Raw genomic sequence first — 20,611 nt, forward strand, 5'->3', positions numbered from 1 at the left:
AGCATTTTCAATTATTCCTTCTCTTAACACCTTAGAGATGAAGAACAATCAAGCTTTCCAAAAATAAAAAAGGCAAAAAAAAAAAAATCTCATTCTGAAATACTCAGGCTAGATAAATTGGCTGAAATCGATGAAAATGAAGTTCCTGTGGACCAGAAACACCACTTCTCTCCTCACAGGCAGAAGAAGGCCGTTTTAGAGACCAAGTTAATTGAGAAATTGCCAATCTGCTGCATAATGGATCACCGGAATATTGCTCAGACTGAGAATTCTGTGTTGCGAGTTGCGACCCCATTCAAAGATTGTTGTTTTATTCACAAAAAGGTGAAATTCAGCACTAAGAAGAGCACACAGGAAATGACAACTAACCTCCCGATTTAAATGAGGATTCCCTGGCGAAGTGAGAAGATATCATGAATTTGACTATATGAATTATTTTATCTATAAATTTTAGCGTTGATTTGAACTCGAAGCATTGATGCTTCCATGTTTTTAAGAAAGCAGCACACCGACATCAGTTCTCACGCATGTAAATCTGCACTAAGTAGTTTTTTCTCAGACTGAGACTCAATGGTCCCTTGATTTCGTGTGTATGATTTGTATATAGGATAAACAGGTATCATCAGCTTATGGAAGTAAGAAGATATCATGAATTTATTGATAAGCAATTGAATTTGTATAAAAAAGATTGTGGAACTTTTTATATTAATGACCGCAAATAAATTCATATTTGAACGTATAACGTATACTACCAAATTGTTCCTTGCTATCGTAGACCTGGCAAAAAAGTGATTCAACCTGCGCCCGAAAAAACAGGGTTAGGGTCCGACCTGAAAAAACTGGGTTCGATTGGGCTGGGTCATGGGTCAATTCGTTAACCCTATGTGGCGCTGATTCGACGTTTTTTCAATAAAACGCAACGGAACCAAACATCCCTGAATGTCTCGTCTCACTCACGTGAATTGAATGAGATAAAAAGCGATAAATATCATGGTCAAGTGTGTCTGTCGATGCTGGGTTGGTTGTTTGTGCCAACTGGATTCCAATCCAATGGCCGGTTAATGTCTTGACTTGCTCAAAAGAGACCGAGCACTCAAACAGTTTTTCAAAAAGTCAAAAACCCCTCTCTATACTCTCTCGTCTCTGTAGACTGTGGTGTAGAGACTAGAGAGAGGCATGATAATGAATGAATTGGGAATTGGAGGAAGAATATGGATAGAGTCCAGTGGTCGGAGCTCCCTACCGAATTATTAGCTGCCACCGCTAAACGTCTAAGCACCCGCATCGACATCCTCCGGTTTCGTTCCGTCTGCAGGTCATGGCGATACTCTGTTTCCCCCAATTTCTTACCCCTCCAGCTACCTTTTCCGGCTATCCCCAGGGATTCCATCAGAGAAACCATTGGCGGTGTCTTCTCCCTTTACGAGACCACGGTTTATCTTCTCCAACCAGCAGACTCTCCACATGGACATGGAGCTTCTTCCAAAGGTGGTTGGCTGATCAAGGTTGAAGAACAGAGCCCTGATCATAAAGTTCTTCTCTTGAATCCACTCTCAAGAACCCGAATCAAGTCTTCGCCGCTCGCCACGTTTCCCGCTGTGTTGAACTTATCGGACTTCCGATTCTCCGAATTGGGTAAAGACTATATTCTTCGCTATTCCGGTTACCGCCCATTGACCGTGTCTGTGCATGAATTTGAGGAGTTGTTTATTAGGAAAGCGATTTTAGCCCCCTCGGACTCGAATCCTGTTTCGATTGCCACCTCCCATGATTATGCAGTTGCAGCTATCTACCGTTCTGGAAAATTGGGCTTCTTTAAACCAGGAGATGAGGGGTGGATTGTGCTGGCTGATGAACCGCACCGCTACGAGGATGTTGTGCACCACCGTGGGCAGTTCATCGCAGTGGATAGGTCGGGAAGAGCTGTGGTTGCTGACCAGTCTTCTTTCAAGGCAAGTTTAGTGGCACACCCAATAGTTGATAGTGGCGTGAGAAAACAATTGGTAAACTCGCTTGGAGAGCTGTTTTTAGTTGATAGGTACCTCGATCGAGGCCCTGTCGTCTTTACCAAGGAAGAAGAGATTGAATGGTGTAATACTGATCAAGGCGGTTCCGACATAGCAGCTAGATTTAAAGTTTATAAGCTGGACTTTAGTGAGCAGAAGTGGGTTGAAGTGAAAAGCTTGGGAGATAGGGTTTTCATGGTGGGTGACAGCCATTCTTTTTCTTTCTCATCTTGTGATTTTTCAGGATATAAAAGGAACTCTATCTATTTTACACATGAATATATGTGTTTGTATGAGGAAGAAAATGGTGGCCTCAGCAGTTATGATGTTGGCGTATTCAACTTGGAGGATGGTAGTGTTAGAGTGTTAGCATCTTTCCCAGACTACTCTCAATTATTTTAGCTGCTTTGGGTTTGGAGGTGTTGGAAGTAACTGCAGCATTTTATAACAGTAAGTGCAATCGAAATATGTTCTGTACTGCAAGATAATCTCAGCCAAGGGCCTATACTAAACTTGCTGTGAAAGAAAATCAATACTGTGGAAACTTGTATGTGAAAGGATGTTCATGCAGCTTTATAATAATAGCATATTTTGTGTTTCTTAGTTCCTTTCACCAATGTGTCAAGGCACCCCTATTGGTTGTTGTTACTTGTGCTTCTATTAGATCTGTAGTGAATATTTGACTGCATATATCTCCCCCCCCCCCCCCCCCCTCCTCTCTCTCTCTCTGTTTCTTTTTGAAATTAGTTTCTGATTGGGTAACCTGTTATTTTTTCTTTCCTTTTAGGGTATTCTTTCTAATTGGTCTTTTCCTTCCTCGTCGTTAAGTATTTTGGTTTACACATCCATATCAGTCTAAGAGTTACAAAACAAGAGAACCAGCCCAACCAATGGATAGGTAGAAGAAAAATTTCAAACTTGATAACTCAGGGCGGCATAATGCAGCACCACCAGAATGAGACATGGCTATTTCTCATTCACTATATATGGGAATATCTTTGTAATTGTTATGGTATGGTCGTCAACACTACTATGGTTGTAAATTGTGAAAATGGAAACTTGAAGGTCTTTTGGAGTTAATAGGATGCCAATTTCTATGCAAGAGTTCAAGTTTTATATGCAGTATAGTAAATTAAACATTAGAAATGCATTCTTAGTAAATTCAAAAGAGAAGCTTATGAAATCCTGTTTGAATTAAATGTTGATATTAGATTTTAATTTTGTTCTTCATACTGTGACCTTTGTCAATGGAATTAGTGTGATGTCCAATGTTAATTAATTAATTTGCAGATTTGGTCATTTAATGTGCAAGGCACAAAACCTTCAGAAATACTGTTGTTAGGAATTCCAAATTATATGTAAGAGCTTCACTTTCTGCTCAACTTGGATAAACAAAATGTCATGATATTACTTTGACAGGTACAGGTTATTGGTGCTGAAGACAAGGTTTGTGTTATGAAGCAAGACAATGTTAAGTTGATTTAACATACTAATTTTTATAAGCAAATTTCTCCTCTGATTGGTGTTATTCTAACACAACATTTCTTGGGATTAGCATATGCTCATTTGTAGAAGATGTTTAAACTTTGGAGTTTGGACTTTTCATCTGGTTATGGTAATCATATTTTCAAGACAATTAATAATTAATGCACCTGCGTTGCATCCAATCTCAATCAAATGTTTTGCTATAACAACAAACTATTGGTTGTACTCTTGCCTTGTTTTATTTCTATCATTTGATGCTAGGAAAAAAAATCTTTTCTGATGAAAGGTACCACTAGGGGCGTTCACGGTCCGGTTCGATGCGGTTTGGAGATCTCTCCAAACCAAACCGTTTTGATATGGAAACCAAACCAACCCAAACCGTTTTATTACGGTTTGGTGCAGTTTCTAATATAGTTTGGGGACTTTATACCATTCTATGATTCTTTTGGGCTTAACCCAATTAGAAAGCCTAAATAGCTCTCCTAAAAATTAAAACTTAAAACTTTTATTTATTATTTTATTATAAAATAAAGAGTTCATTAATTGTATATTTATAATTTTACGCATTCCATTTAGATGTTATATATAATATTTATACATATCATATATTCATATTATATATATGTATTTAAATTTCAGTTTATGGTTTACGGTTTGGTTCAGTTTATAAAATTCAATAAACTAAACCAAAACCACAAACCGCAATTTAGAAAATTCTCAAACTGAACTAAACCATTTATAAGTATAAACTGAACCAAACCATAAATTTGGTTTGGTTCGAATAGGTTTTGTGGTTTGAACCGTATAATGAACACCCCTAGGTACCACTAAGGGAAAATTAAATTAGTCAATCTGGTATGGGTTTCAAGTGAGGTTGAACCGTATAATGAAACAAGTTTCTTTCAGTTGTACCTACTAGGTTGAGCATCCCTTTTGGCCGTGACTGATCTTAGATGTTGGCCAAGTTCAAAATAAGCTTATTTTATTTGTACTTTTTGCAGTATTTGTACTACCATGGTTAGTTACTTCTTTGCTAGTACCTCACCCATGTACATATTATGCAGTTTGATCATTATATTAGATATTCTACTACTTTAATTGGATCCCCACCTCAGTTGTACTTGGTTTCTTAGAACTTAGGACCTTAGGTTAATTAGGGGGTGTTCGAGAACATGGTTGGTTTTGCTTTTGAAAAGAACCAACCATATTGTCGAACAGCCCCTTAGTTGCAGTAATGATATTTACTTTTAGGGTCCTGTTCGCTTTTCAGTAAGTTATTTAACCGGATAAATGCAGTTACCTGGGTAAGTTTTTCCTAGGAAACACTTACCCAGATAAGTGCATTTACCCATGTTCTTTTATTTCTCATGTAAATAAGGAAATAATTATATTAGCCATAAAAATCCATTATCTAAAGGGGCATTTTGTCCCATTCAAGTGTTAGCAACTTTTCCCCTGGGTGGGAAAGTTATTTACCCACCTAGGAGATGGTTAGTGATATCCAGGAAAATAAACTTTTCCTAGTCTCTACATAAATCTGAAAAAAGAAAACATGGGGTTCTTGGTCAATGGGAACCAAAATCCCATTGACCATCTTTCCCCTCTCAAAATCCGAAAAAAGAACGCCCCCAAGGTTTTTTGTGAGATTTTTCTTTTTCTTTTATTTTTCGTTTTTGTTTGTTTGTTTTCTGTGGGAAAGGGGGTCAATTTTATGAAGAGGTAGAGACTGTCAGCACCAATTGACAAGAATTCTGACACCTTCTTCATGCTTTCTGATCATATGGTGTTTGTTTAACTTGCACGATTACAAATTTCACCATTTCATTCTAAAAGACAGGTCATATCGCTGGCTGTGGCAATTTGGTTCTTTCTGAACATAAACTTTAACATCTAAATGAATGATGAGGTATTTAAAATCATTGTCAACGAAAAAGCCAAGCTTCACATTTTTTAAAACTCCAAGTTTGAATTGTTGGAATGGAAAGAACAGCACTCATACTCTTGTGTGAAATCTGAAAAGGAGCTAATTAAAAAATGGATACTATGAAATTGATGTCCTGTAGCTTAGCGGCGATACTTGTTATTAGCAATTAACTGTAAATATACATACCAAAGTTTAAATTTGCATGGTATTGAACTGAAGAAAGATAAATAGCAGTATCCGTACACTACTACATTTTGGGCCCATGTGGCAATTTGGTTCTTTGGCTGTTTTCTATGGTTGCATAGGGGCGAGCAGTAGTACAGCAGATATATCCTGGGCAGACAGGATACATCATGTCAAGAATATGAACATACTACACATTTTTGTGTCTCCTATGCAAGCAAAACAGGAATATGGAATATCAGATTTCTAAGCCCCTGTTATGGATATACAGCCCTTTACTAATATATTACAGCAATGAAGATTATGGTTTTGATTAAAAAGAAAAAAAAAGTGGGCGCTAGCAGGGTGAGACAAAGCCTATTAGAGTAGTTGAAATATGTTGCTCTTGGTAACAGAATTTTCACTACCATGAAATGAAATGAAACTCAAAAGTGGAAACATTGGATGAGGGAATGTAATTATTATTATTATTATTTATTTAGAATACATTTTTCAAATTTCATACATCCCAGTATTCATGGTGCTGATCTGATTAGTAAATTTACTTTATTTGGTTGTTCCTGGATTAGCATACTTCCAGATAGTACATAGATGATACAACATTACATATTTACATATGTTTGTGTTTTTAGCCAAACAAACATAATTGGCATATGTTTTAACTCGGTTGACATATGTCATACAAGTGAATTTCAAGTCCAACCGCCCGACACCTGTGCTGTGACTTGTGACTTGAAAGCCAGGTGTAATGCTAATGCTCTATGCACATCTCGTATGTGGCACATATTCAATCAGCCTACATCCTTGACATAAGTCCTACTTTCCCAGTGTCTGTTTACCCTCTCTCTCTCGTCCCAAGGGAGCTGTTGACAGAGATTGCGAAGCGCCTCACCACCTGTATTGATATTCTCCGGTTTCGCTCCGTTTGTTCCTCCTGGCGCTCCTCTCCTTCATCCGATCATATCTCCCCCTCTCTACCTGTTAGACTTCCTTTCCCAGTCGTTTTCAACGGTGCCACCGGAGAAAACCGTCGTGGTTTCTTTCTTCTCCACGAGAGCATCATTTATCGTCTTGCTCCACCGGAGGAGCCTCGCCAGCTACATGCAGGAGGAGCTTGGCTTATTAAGCTGAAACGAGAGACTCCACAGAAAACTGTTCTCTTAAACCCACTCTCCAGATTCAAAATAAACCCTATACCGGAAACATTTCCGCCGGTATTGAACTCATCGGACTTCCGTATCTTCGAATTGGGTAAAGAATATGCTGTTCACTACCCCGACCAGCGCCTGCCCACTGTGTTAATTTGTGAGCTTGAGGACTTATTTATCAACAAAGCGGTTCTCTTATCCTCCTCAAACCTTGATTTGACCCATTACGCAGTTGCTGTGAGATACGGCTTCGGAAAATTGGGTTTCTTTAGAGCAGACGATGAATCGTGGACCGTGTTAGGACATGAGCCATCTCCTTTCGACGATGTAGTGTGTTACGATGGGAAATTCTACGCAGTTGATAACACTGGAAAATCTCTAGCTGTAGAGATTCTTTCTTTGAATGTCACAAAGGTGACAGAGGTTGCATCTTCTATAATGGTGGAGATATGAAACACTTGGTGGCCTCATCTGGGGAGTTGTTCTTAGTTGATAGATACTTAGGTTTCAACACTGGAAACAGCATTTATGAGAATCAGGAGCAAAATTATGACCATGTTACCATAGAAGAAACAAAACAACTCAAGGTCTTCAAGCTAGATCATAGTGGGCGGAAGTGGGTTGAGGTAAAAACTCTTGGTGATCGTATGTTGTTTATAGGTGCCAATTGCTCATTCTCCACCTCGGCCAGTGACTTTTCTGGGTGTAAAGGGAATTGCATTTTTTTCACTGACAGAGAGCAGGGAGACGGCAGGTTCAGTGCTAATGACATTGGCGTCTTTGATTTAGAGAATGGTAGCATTGGACCATTAGCATCTTATCTAGGCTATTCTCAGTTATTTTGGCCGCCCCCAACTTTGATCAAACCCAGGTTAGCACTAGTGTTACATGTAATTTCAACAGATGTTTGGAGTAATTTATCGGTCGAATATGATTTTATGTTAAAAGTAGAATGCTTATGACTTTGTTAGGATGTTAAAAGTAGAATATGATTTTATGTTAACCGTTTTCGGCCATGTAAAATTTTTTTGGTTAAGTATCTCGTTATTTGATCCGGTGGTGGCGTGCCTTAGTGATGAGCTACTTGGGGTAAACTACAGCTCGGAGGCGAATTGCCTAGGGGCGAACTGTCTATTAGGCGGCTGGTGACTTAGAGAATGTTGGAGCTTCCTGGTGCGGCACAATCCGACTGCCCTCAGCATGAGGTGGTTTTTTTGGGAGCTGAGGAACCTGCGAGAATTTCATCTTTTCCTCCTCTTTGTAGGTGGCGGGAGCTGAGGGATTTGTGAGAACTCTATTTTTTCCTCCTCTTTATAGGTGGCGGGAGTTGAGGGACCTCCGAGAACTCCATCTTTTCCTCCTCTTTGTAGGCGGCGGGAGCTGAAGGACCTGCGAAAACTGAATCAGAGGTTTTGGGGGTATTTTCCTGGTGGGGGCTCTTCGATGCTTAAGTTAGCACTCTTATTGTAGAGAGCTTTGAAGATAATATGAGAGAGCTAGAGAGTAGGGGTTACTTCCCTTTTTTCCTTCCCCTCCCCTTTGAGGGTGAGGTCTTTATATATCGGAGTCCTCGCGGGTTAGATGGGTGAAAAGCCTCCAAACAGTAAGACTCTTCGCATCCTGTCAGAATCGGGGTACGATGGTGAACTCCTCGAGGTCGTCAGACTGGCGCTTGTGTCAGGCGGCCAGGTCAGCGCCTGGGTCGGGTTGTCAGGGGGCGCCTGCGTCAATCGGTGGGTTAGTGTCTAGGCCAGGTCATCAGGTCGGCGCCTGTGTCAGTCGGCAGGTCAGTGTCTAGGCCAGGTTCGTCGGTGGGCGCCTTATGGGCGGCTTGGCCAGATCATGCGCTAGGCTGGTCCAAGTTGCACAGGCCGTGCGCAGTTTGCGCTGGCTTCAGATTTGTCGTTGCCACTAAGTCTTTTTGGAAGTTAGAAATGGTGTTAGAGTGGGCCGTGCTTGGTTACGCTGCAGCCATGGAAGCCATCATGCTGCTTCTGTTGACCCTACCGGGTATCGACCTACTCCAGAAGGGCCTCATCCTGGTGACTCAGAACCTCCTCAAGCCTTTCTTCGTTAATGGACATTTACTAGAACTATGAGACAAGCTAGGATTCTTTTTCAGCTTACGTTCTCATCTATAAAACACGACCTTAAATCCATTGCGTTGATAGATTAGATCTTATAAGAACTAGCAAAGGAGCTCACCTTCTCGGAGACTTTGTTTTACTTAGTAAAGTTTCACATTTCTCAGGAGGCAAAACCTTTTTTCTCTCCTTTTTGACAGCTTTTTAGGCTTTCAACAGTTCTTCCTCTGAAGCGTTTTCAGAACTCGGAAGTAGGAGAGAGAGAGAGAGAGAGAGAGAGAGAGAGAGAGAGAGAGAGAGTTACCGAAGAGCAAAGCAGCATAAGTGTGTGAGGGCATGAAGTGGATTCTGGGAGGGAAGCAAGAAAGGGACAAAGCGAAAAGGGGTTGAGCGCGAAGTGGATTCGAGGGGAAGAAGATGGTGAACAATGCTTTTTGGGTGCAAGGGTATTTTAGGCATTATAAAAATTTAAGAGAACTATCTTTTTGGATAATTACTTAAAGAAAACCAACTTAAAGTCATTTTTTCAAAGAAATGCTTCTTTCCCACTTTTTTACCAAACACCCATAAATACTTAAAAACCACTTAATGTGTGATCCCATGTCTTAAAAGTACTTCTTTTAAGTGTTCTCAAACAGGGCCTTAGTCTTTTTTTAAAAGGAGATGGGAGGTTTGGTATTTAGTAGAAATTTGAAGGAAGGTTTAAGTCTTTCACCCTTTAAAATAAAACATGTTAAGGTAGACAAAATAAATTATTTTTATAACTTTCAGTTTTTTAAATTTTTGGAAAATTTTAAATCTAAATTATTTATTTTAATTTTTATAATTATAATTTTTAATTTTTATTAATTTAGTTGAAAATATTTATTTATTATTTTTATATAAATAATAAATATGTACAACTTAAATTTTTTGAAAATGTCAAAATTACCATTAAAAAGAAGACGTTTCATTATCTTCTACCTTGAAACCAACTATTGAGGTATTTGAGATTTTGGACTAATGAAGACACGGTTCATTGTCTTCTACCTTTAGATGGTAGACTCACCTCTAACCAGAACGGGAAGGAAGAACCAGGCCAGCCAAACTACACTGTCCTCTTTCCCTACCTCCAACTCAGAAGATCCACTGCAGGCCCACAAAACATTAAAAAAGAAAAACAAAAAGACACCAGGTTACATTACCCCGTCAGAAACATCTAAGTGGCATTCACATATTTTTTAGTTCATCCATCATCATCGGTTTGCTAGTTTTGCAGTTTTAGTTTGTATAGTGATGGCTACCATCGGGCGTTAGCTAGAATAGCAGTAACTACTTTTTCGAATTAAAAATGACTGACGCAACACACTGAAAATAGTAAAAACTAAATTGAGTTGTAGTTTGTTTTATTCACTCACATTTGTCTGCAGCAGAGGATGGCCAGAGGATGGAGACTTATGCCAAGGCCACAGATGATGATGCAGAGGTGGGTTGCACTCCTGCTCAACCATAATGATATTATTAAAATGTTCATTGACTGCTGTGATTTTTTTTTTCTTTTATTGCAGTGAAGGGGAAGAAGACAGCCATAAAGTCAAGAACCAGGCAGTCACGGGGAAGAGGAAAATGGTTGTTTTCGTAATTAAAAGGATAATTTCAAATATCTATGATATCTCTTTTGTTGACACAGCCACCGGGAGAACGGGAGATCTTTGTATGTCAGGGAGGAGGAATCCAATGCAAGAAAATGTATACCAAAGTAACGACAGTACAATTAGAACCAGATAGGCCACTGATGGAGAAGGGGAAGCTTTTACAGGTGGTGATGAAAGCTGGGCCTCTACTTCAAACACTTCTCCTGGCCAGACCTCTGCCTCCGTGGCGAGATCCCCCTCCTTTGCCTGATGCCCTCAAGATCCCACCAATGATCATTCCTTCACCACCTCCACTACCGCCACCTGTTCTCCTGCACCAGGATTCTTTTATCAACACCATCGATGATTTCTATCTTCAGTGAATGAGATTCTCTTCATCGTTGACGTTAATACCTGAATCTATAACCAGTTTGATATCAGAGGTGGTTACTGGTTAGAGATATCAATCATAAGAAAATTAGATGATAGATGATGGGTATTTTTGTCCTTTTACATGACATTTAACATCGTTAATGATTTTGGATCAACTTGACACTTTTGAAATTTCAGATACTGTAGTGACACATTTGAAAGTTCAGGTACTAACTTGACACTACCCCCAAAATTCAGGGTATGAAGAATTTTCCCAAAATAAAATATTTTTATAATTTTTAAATTTTATTAAATAAAAAAAAATAAATCTTAAATTATTTATTTCAGATTTTATAATTATACTTTCCAATTTTTATTAAGGTTCCAAAAAAAATCCAAAAACAACCAACATATAGTTTTGTCAAACTAGGCACCGATACGATGGCAAATCATGATGATACAGAGGACTCATGGTATGTTGTATGCATACCATATTGATGCTTTAAACAGATCAAAGTCAAACAATTCAATCAGAGAAATCAAACAATTCAAACAGATCAAAGATGAATATATCAAAATATTCATATTTGTAAATGAAAAAACAATAAATCCACATCTACACCAAGGTTCAACTGGTGTACATTTTGGATAATGTTTATACATTTTCTTAGAACTTATTTAGATTTATATATTTATGAATATCAACAATAACTATATTAGTTTCCTAAGAAATAAGATATGGACATACTTATTTTTTTATTAGCATTTAACTAGTATGTTGCAAATTCCAACAGGTTAATCATTACATAAATCATCATAGTACATGATTCTTATATATATATATATATATATATATATATATATAGTGTTATTACCATATTTTTTGAGATTTATTTAAAACTTGATGGAGTGCGATCTAGCCGGTCTTAGCTGTCCACGACCTTGCTTCTGAACAGGGTAGCAGGGAACCTGAAATGGGGGAGATGAGGAAGCTCCAGGGGGAAACCCGGTGTAGCGGTTCCGAAGCTCAAGTTAGAATCCTTCAAAAGCAAGATAATACCAGATAGCGCAAAGTTTGCATACTTTGTTTATTGGGGGCAGGGGGCTCTTATAATCACTTCGCACACTCGCTCCGAGGCCCTTGTCAGGTCGGGTATGATTACCCTTGTGCTTGTCAATTCGGCCGTCGTCCTTTCTACTGGGACAGAACCGTCACTGCCTAACCGTCTCTCTAACTGGAGATGGCGGTGTCAGTGGTGGTGGCAGGTGGTCGTTTAGAGTGCGGCCACCAAACGTCAGATCCCAAGTCAGTCAGGTGCGGCACCCTCGGGCACGGACTTCCTCAGTGTTAGGCATGGTACGACTTGTTTGGTTTTGGTGCCCAGAAGGTGATGCGGAGTGCTGAGCGAGGCGAAGTCTTGAGCTTGGAGGTATCTATAGGGCAGGTCAGTTCGGCGAGGTGTATCATGAACTGTTACAAGGTTGGTCAGTTCGGTGAGGTGTATCCTGAACTGTTACAAGGTGGCCAGTTCAGCGAGGTGTATCCCGAACTGTTACAAGGTTGGCCAGTTCGGCGAGGTGTATCCCGAACTGTTACAAGGTGGCCAGTTCGGTGAGGTATATCCCGAGCTGTTACAAGGTTGGTTAGTTCGGTGAGGTGTATCCCAAGCTGTTACAAAGTTGGCCAGTTCGGATTACTCTGGTTTGGGCCAAGGGTGAGTTCGGGCCCCCCGTAGGGAGTTCGGTCCGCTGGTGTCCCCTTGTTCACGCCTTAGGCTTGGCCCCTTTTGCCAAGCTGTTGTTTCTGCCACGTGTCGCGTAACAGTGATGTCGGGCCAAATCTTCCTTCATCAATTGCCCCCCACTCCTCGCGCCAAGGGTCTTGCCCTGGTGCGGGGAGTTTCGCGAGGTAGTGAGTGGATTTGTCCCGTCCTTCGAATCTTGACTGCGTGAGTTGCTAATGGTTGTGACAGCGCACGTTTTAAATTTCAAAAATTCGCGCCGCTGGGACGTGACAGCGGGTCATTCAAAAAGGCGTGCCACTGCTGTACGTGCACAGGCGGCTGTCAGGGAGACATGCGGGGCATCAGTTTCGGAAAGACGGGTGTCGAAGCGACATTGGTTTCAAAAATCCGTGCGTTGACGTTTCGCTTTTTTCAGAAAGACGTGCGCCAATCACGTCTCGACCTTATGGGACGTGCGGTCAGCGAAAACGTGGGTCGTCGGATCGTCTTCAATCTGCATGATCGATTCTTGGTTACTGTAGCTATAAATAGTGGGGGACCCCAATCGATTTGTCACTTCTGCGGTTTGTTTACTGAGCTCGCGTCCAACTTTTCAGCTCGCGCCCAAGTTTTTTCCAGCTCGCGTCAAGGCTGGTTACATAGCCTTCAAGGTTCTTTGGCTTGTTCCAGTCTCCGGAGCCTTCAAACTTTCTTCCGGTGAGTACTTTCCTGAATCCACCTTTTCCCCAATGTCTAACTTTGATAGCTCAGATGATTCTTCAAGTAGGGCCGACGTAGGTTCTACCAATCGAGCCGTGTCCCCCGACTGCCTCAGTGATCCTGAGGTGGAAATCGAGGACTATGAACCAGTAGGCCGAGCCGCTTCGGGCAGTTTGGCGTCTACCTCCCGCCGAGGTCGGATGCTAGATAGGTTTGGTCCCTCGACCATGACGCCTGAGGGGCTTCAATCCATACTTATGTCTTACAACCTTCCTGGGGGGTATACATATTTTATTTCTTCGGGTAGCTTTTCTTGGGAACATGGTCCTGATGAGATCGTGATTTTTCGAGAGCAGCTCGCTGCGGGGTTGCGACTTTCTTTCCACCCCCTTCTTGTCGAAGTCATAAACCACTTCGGTGTCACCATTGGCCAACTTCATCCGAACTCCATTCGGAACCTGGTGGGGACAGTTTTCCTTTTTTGCGAGCAGAACTTCCCTTTGAACTTAGAGATATTCTCCTCTATCTTGATGCTCAAAAGACAGGCGGGTTCTCTTCCTGGGGGAAGACGGGCATATTACCTTTCTCCTCGCTAGGGTTTTAAGCTTCTGCACGATCTTCCTAATAAGGTCCTGGCGTGGAAGCGGGACTACTTCGGCGTGCGAAGTGCACAAGGATGGCCATTTCAAACCGGGTGGGGTGAGGCCGCTCCTGATTTAGGTGTTACTCTCGATAAAGAGACGGTGAAGGGCCTCCGGCAATGGGCATGACAAGGTTTAAAGTGTCATCACTACTTAACGGAGGCCAAGCTTATTGCGGCCAGCCTGAGTTCGGGTAGGTTTCTAGCTATGCGGTTTCTTGCTTGCTTTGTTCCTTTCATTTTTTCTGATGTCGAACTCGTTTCTAGAGGTGTGATGGGCGCGGAGAGAACTCGTGGGGGGCGTCTGTTCCAAGGTATGAAGAGGAGGAAGCGGGTCGTCAAGCGAACTCGTACCGAACTGGCCCTAGATGAGGAGCCCCAAGTTCCAGACCACACGCCGGAGGATCTGCCCAGGGAGCCCAAGGTGACTCCACCGATGCACGAAACTGCCGGGGCGCCTTACGCTAAGACCACTCATACGGGCGCTCCTGCATACTCAAGTGCTCCTGCTCACTCTGGGTCCGCTCATATGCAGGTTGGGCCCTCGGGCTTGGGAGCTCAAGGGGAGTTCAGGAGCGTGTTGACGCCGAATTACACTCTTCAGAAGAGAAGGGAGGCTACTTTCCCTGAGGAGATCGTGGCGTGGACCGATCTTCCCTTGAATCAGGTCACCCGCCACGCCGTAACACATGCTATGGTGGTAAGTTAGATTCCGTCTGCCTTTTTCATTTTCTGTCGCTTTTGCTGTTATTGCTCACTTGTTTCTTTTGGTAGGTGAACTCTTCAATTCATGCCTTAGCGGCACAAGTGGAGAGGAGCTCGCGACAGGCACGAGCTGCTGAGGCTGCCGCTCATGCTACTGAAGAAGCTTTCCGTGTTGCAGAGGCAAATACCCGAGCTGCTGAGGCGGCCGCTTATGCTGCCGAAGAGGCTGCTCGTGTCGCGATGGCCAGGCAGGCAAGGTCTCAGCGTGACGCCGAGGCCATGGGGGTAGTTGTCAAGCATATGGCAGACTTGAAGTTGGATTTGCAGCATCAAGTCGAATATCTTCAGGAGGACATCAAGGAGAGAACACATATTTTTTCCCAAGGCATTGAAGACGCCAAGAAGAAGGCAGTTGAAGACTACATTGCCTCTCCGCGTTTTGACGATCTGATGGTGGATTCTTACAGGAGGGGGTTTAAATTGAGCAGGTGGATGATCCGGAATACGTACCCTGACCTCGATGTTAGTGCCATATCCACTTCGTGTATAACTCAGGAGATGGCCAATGCTACCGATGGCGAGCTGGACTCTGAAGGAGAGACAGGGCCTTCGGGTGTTGTTGAAGTGCCTTCTGATGGCGAAGAAGTAGCTCCGGGCATGTAACTTTTTTTTTTTTGTAAGTCCCTTCTGATGGCCAATGTACTCCTGTTTCTTGCAACGGAATAGATAAGTCTTTTTGCCCAAGTGTTCCTTTTCCCCGAACTAATTCTTTGTCGATGCCACTTTGTCCGGGTTATTACACTTCTGCGACCTATTTTGCCGCGGTGGCTTTTTTGCAGCGAACTGATTTTTTGCCAAGCTAATAATATGCTCGACTTCTTTGCTTGTTTACACCGAGGTTCCTCTTGGCTCTACATCGTGGCCCATAGGACCTGATTTCGTCCACTTCGCTTGGCGGTTTATAGGTAGTATCGCCTTAAGTTCACGATGTTCCACGCTCGAGGTACTTGTTTGCCTTCCAAGGTTTCGAGTTCGTATGCCCCCCCGAGCGCTCTTTTTATTTTATAGGGCCCTTCCCAGTTTGGTCCAAGTTTGCCCACGCCGGGTTCGGGCACCATAATCTTACGAAGGACCAGGTCGCCTAATCGGAAGCTTCGTTGCTTTACTCTGGTATTGTAGTAGTGAGCTACCTGTTGCTGGTATGCCGCTGTTCGGATGTGCGCGAGGTCCCTTACCTCGTCCAATAGGTCAAGGTTGGTATGTAACTCGTCTCCGTTCGTCCGATCGTTGTATGTTTCTTGTGGCAATGTTGGTACTTCGATTTCCGTCGGGATCACTGCTTTAGTGTCGTAGGTGAGGTTGAAGGGGGTTTCTCCCATGGAAGTTTTTTCTGTAGTTCGATGAGCCCATAAGACACTTGGTAGCTCTTTGGCCCACAATCCCTTAGCTCGATCCAGACGTGCTTTCAATCCGTGCAGGATGGCTCTATTCATTACTTCCGTCTGACCGTTTTCCTGCGGGTGCGCGACTGATGTGATGTTTTGCCGAATCCCCATGTTCTGGCACCACTCTTGGAACTTGATATCCTCGAACTGCTTGCCGTTGTTGGAGATTAGTACCTGAGGTAACCCGAAGCGACATACTATGTTCTTCCAAAAGAAGTTTTGTATGTTTCGGGCCATAACAATTGCCAGAGGTTCGGATTCTATCCACTTCGTAAAATAATCTACTGCAACAACTACGAATTTTCTTCCACCTGTTGCTGGTGGGAATGGCCCCAGGAGGTCGATGCCCCATTGTGCAAAGGGCCACGAGCAGGCGAGGTATTTGAGGTTGGAGGCAGGTTGATGGTGGATATTGGTGTGCTTCTGACACTTGTCGCATTTTCTGACGAGTTCGACAGCTTCTGCCTTCATCATTGGCCAGTAGTATCTTTGTCGAAGTGCTTTTTGGGCGAGTGCTTTGCCCCCCAAGTGTCCGCCGCACAGGCCTTCACGAGTGTCGCGGAGTACAAACTCGGCTTCTGCAGGTCGCATGCAACGCAAGTAGGGGAGCGTGTAGGACCGTCGGTATAACCGTTCGTCTATTATGACGTATTTGGTTGCCTGGCGCTGCACCCTCTTGGTCGCATTGCGTTCTGCAGGGAGGGTTCAGTCTATCAAGAATCTCACGAGTGGATCGATCCAGCTCGGCTCTGCTTCCAAGACGGGAGCGACCTCCTCTGTCCCCCCGAGAATACTAGGCCGAGGTAAGTCCTCTATGTAAACAGTTCTCATGTTGTTGTGACTTGTACTGGCTAACCGGGACAGAGTGTCGACCTCAGTGTTCTCTGACCTCGAGATTTGCCTGATAAAGTGTGACTGGAAGTTGAGCAGGGCTTCTTTTACTTTGGCCAAATATGCGATCATGGAGAGCTCGCGTGCTTCATACTCGTCTGTAACTTGATTGAGCACGAGCTGGGAATCGCTGCAGATGACCAAGTGTTTTTCCTTTACCTTTCGCGTTAGGTCCAGCCCAGCTATCAGTGCTTCGTACTCTGCCTCGTTGTTGGATGCCGCGAACTCAAAGCGTAGTGCATATTCTAATTTTGTGCCGCTCGGGCCGCATAAGACTATTCCAGCTCCGTTGTCTTGCCGGTTCGAGGAACCATCCACGTGAAGGATCCAAGGCTCCTCGTCCTAGTTTGCATTTCGCCTGACCAGGAGAGATGCCACACTAGCTGCTACTTCACGGGGTTCAGACTCTATTGGCTCGGGAGCTTTGGGTTCGCCCGAACTGGGGACCTCGGGCTCGACCTGTGGGGCTTCGTGGCTGAAAGTGCACTCTGCGATAAAATCTGCCAAAGCTTGGGCCTTAATAGTGGTTCTTGGTTTGTACTAGAGGTCATACTCGCTGAGTTCGATGGCCCATTTCGTCAGTCGACTGGAAACCTCGGGTTTGAGTAAAACTTGTCTCAGAGGTTTGTCAGTCAGGACGATGACGGTGTGAGCCTGGAAGTATGGGCGGAGTTTCCGAGCTGCTGTCACTAGGGCGTATGCTAGCTTTTCTATCTGCGGGTACCTTGTCTCTGCTCCCTACAAAATTTTACTAACATAATAGATGGGTCACTGGACCCGGTCTGTTTCTTTTATTAGTACCGAACTGACCACCTCGTCGCTTGCCGAGAGGTATAGTTCTAAGACCTCGCCCACCTCGGGCCGGGCTAAGGTCGGCACACTAGCGAGGTAACCTTTTAGCTCGTCAAACGCGAGCTGGCAGTCCTGGGTCCACTCGAACCCTTTGCCTTTGATTGCCTTGAAGAAGGGTAGGCAGCGGTCTGCTGATTTGGACATGAAGCGGCTTAGAGCGGCTATGCGGCCGTTTAGCCTCTGAACCTCTTTTACTTTCCGAGGTGGTGTCATATCTAGAATGGCTTTTATCTTGTCCGGATTGGCCTCAATACCGCGCCAATTGACAATGTACCTTAGGAATTTGCCTGAGGTGACGCCGAAGACACATTTGTTGGGGTTCAATTTCATGCTAAACTGACGCAGGATTTGGAAGACAGAATCTAAGTCTTGTATTAATTCTTGTGAAAACTGAGTCTTGACGACCATGTCTTCTACATAGGACTCTATCTTCGTACCAATTAGGGGTCGAAACAGCCTATTTACAAGTATTTGGAAAGTCGCCCCGGCATTTTTTAGTCCGAAGGGCATGACCTTGTAGCAATATAGGCCGAACTCGGTTATGAAGCTGGTTTTTTCCTCATCGGATGGGTCCATCTGGATTTGGTTGTAGCCCGAGTAGGCGTCCAGGAAGCTTAGCAACTCATTTCCCGATGTCGCGTCCACTAGGCGGTCAATTCTGGGGAGGGGGAAGCAATCTTTCGGGCAAGCTCGGTTCAGGTCGGTGTAGTCGACGTACATGTGCCACTTGCCGTTTGCCTTTCTTACCAACACCGGGTTGAACACCCAGCTCGGGTAATGGACTTCCCTTATGAAGTTTGTTGCGAGGAGCTTCTCGACCTCCTCGTCGACCGCCCTCCAGCATTTTGGGGCTAAGTTGCGTTTCTTCTGTCCAACGGGTCTAACTACAGGGTCAGTATTAAGTTTGTGAGTTATCAGGCCGGGGCTAATGTCGGGCATGTCGGCCGCGGACCAGGCAAAAATATCTAAATTTTGAAGTAAAAAACTCACCAGTTCGGTTCGTAGGGGTTCCTCGACGGAAGCTCCGATCTGAAGTGTGCGAACTGGGTCCGTAGCCGAAGTCGGGATTGCGACCGTTTCCTCCGTGGGCGAAGCTCGTTCCTCACCTTGCTCTGCAGGCCGCTCCAGTTCGAGGTCGTCGGTCGCCTTGGTTTTTCCCTTCAGGGCGGCAACATAACACTTGCGGGACTCAAGCTGGTCGCCCCGCGCTACCCCTACATCGAAGTCCGTAGGGAACTTCATGGCCAAATAGTAGGTGGAGACCGCTGCCCGTAGGATATGCGTGACGGGCCGCCCTATTATGGCATTGTATGGGGAGGGGGTCGCGACTACCAGGAAATCATGGTTGAGTCTGACTGCACAAGGCCATGTGCTGACTATCACAGATACTGTTATTTTTCCGAGGGGCCTGACTTCCTCTCCGTTGAAACCCACCAGGGGAGTGTTCGCGGGCTTCAGCTCGCTCCTCTGTAACTGCAGTTGATCAAATGCTGATTTAAAGAGGATGTCCACTGAGCTGCCCGAATCTACGAGTACGCGACTGACCTCAAAGTCGCTGATCCTTAGTTTAATGACAAGCGCGTCATCATGGGGGTAGCGGACCCCTCGCGCGTCGTCCTTCGTGGAGAAGATTGGTTCTTCGGTCTTTGGTCTCTTTGGGGGGTTCCGTTCTTCGAGGGCCGCTTCGCGAACTGAAGTCCGGGCCGCTGCCGAGGTACACCCCGCTACCACCGAACCTCCCACAATTACATGGATGGTTCCCCGAACTGGCCTCTCTTCCGGAGGCTGTCGCTGCAACGGTTCGGTAGGTCTGTTGCTAGACTCGGGGGCATCCTTTTCATGCTCCCCTTGCCGACCTGCCTTATTGTTATTATTGTTGTGTTGTACAAAGTTTCTCAAGTATCCGCGGCGGATGAGCCCTTCTATCTCGTCCCGGAGGTTATTACACTGCTCGGTACTATGACCATGGTCTCTATGGAAACTACAATACAAATTCTTATTTCTCTCGTTCGGACTTCCCTTTAGGCGAGGTGGCCACTTCACGTATGGGGCGTCTTTGATCGTCATTAAGATCTCGGTCCGCCTTGTGTTTAACAGCGTGTAGTCCGTCCAAACTGCTAGGGGAGTCCGGAACGACTGGTTCGACTTCGGCTCCCGGGCTGGGTTTTTTCTGTCGACCGGGTTGGAGAGCTCGCCTTCTCTCTTTCTTTTCTCATTCCCGCCTTCGGTTCGTTGGTTGATTTCTTCCTCTATCCTCATGAACTTATCCGCGAGCTTGAGGAATTCGGCCATGGTTGCGGGTTGGTTAGCCACCATGTGCCATTTGAATTCTTTGTGTGTCACCCCTCTTTTGTGCGTCACCCCTCTTCAAGCATGCTTCGTTGAATCGCTTGATGTAGCCCCGGATGGATTCTCCTTCTCTTTGGACTACTCCGAAGATGCTTTCCTCTGTTCTCGGACACCGTTGGCTAGTGACAAAGTGTGCGATGAAGACCTGCACGAACTGGGCCCAACACTTTATCGACCCGAGGGCCAGGTTCCTGTACCAGGTGCGGGCTACCCCCCTGAGGGTGGTGGTAAAGGCCACGCACATGCACGATTCGCTGGCCCTGGTGAGGTGCATTTGGGACTGAAAGGCGTAAACGTGGTCGTTGGGGTCGAAGGACCCGTCGTACTTGTCCAGAGGTGGGAGCTTGAAATTTCTGGGTAAGGGGACCGCCAGGAGTTCTGATGCAAGTAGGGAAGGAACCGAGAGAATCGGGGTAGCTCCTACCTCGTTCGAGCTCGTCTCTTTGCCTCCGAGTTCTGACAAGGCACGG

General features: G+C 44.4%; 2 protein-coding genes across 2 annotated transcripts; both read left to right on the top strand.

Annotated features, from left to right (window-relative positions):
• The first annotated feature begins 1,095 nt into the window (after positions 1-1,095).
• Positions 1,096-10,997, top strand: LOC148849850 (F-box protein SKIP23-like). The gene is made up of 4 exons (XM_088944061.1): positions 1,096-2,407; positions 6,231-6,343; positions 7,236-7,617; positions 10,378-10,997. Exons 1-4 carry the CDS (start codon positions 1,212-1,214, stop codon positions 10,595-10,597), a joined length of 1,911 nt encoding a protein of 636 aa, XP_088800187.1. The 5' UTR covers positions 1,096-1,211; the 3' UTR covers positions 10,598-10,997.
• Positions 6,309-7,721, top strand: LOC148849851 (F-box protein SKIP23-like). Its single transcript, XM_088944336.1, has one exon. It carries the CDS (start codon positions 6,360-6,362, stop codon positions 7,197-7,199), a length of 840 nt encoding a protein of 279 aa, XP_088800462.1. The 5' UTR covers positions 6,309-6,359; the 3' UTR covers positions 7,200-7,721.
• Positions 10,998-20,611: the final 9,614 nt, after the last annotated feature.

This window comes from Nelumbo lutea, chromosome 5 (genome assembly GCF_056320005.1).
Source record: "Nelumbo lutea isolate HS-2025 chromosome 5, American lotus-T2T, whole genome shotgun sequence".
In the NCBI taxonomy this organism is placed as follows: Eukaryota; Viridiplantae; Streptophyta; class Magnoliopsida; order Proteales; family Nelumbonaceae; genus Nelumbo; species Nelumbo lutea.

Excerpts from the sequence above, each read along its gene's own strand:
- LOC148849850 (XM_088944061.1), top strand. The coding sequence starts at position 1,212 with ATGGATAGAGTCCAGTGGTCGGAGCTCCCTACCGAATTATTAGCTGCC. Across the intron at positions 2,408-6,230 it reads GACTACTCTCAATTATTTTA|CCAAACAAACATAATTGGCA; the intron begins GCTGCTTTGGGT and ends TTGTGTTTTTAG. Across the intron at positions 7,618-10,377 it reads CCAACTTTGATCAAACCCAG|TGAAGGGGAAGAAGACAGCC; the intron begins GTTAGCACTAGT and ends CTTTTATTGCAG.
- LOC148849851 (XM_088944336.1), top strand. The coding sequence starts at position 6,360 with ATGCACATCTCGTATGTGGCACATATTCAATCAGCCTACATCCTTGAC.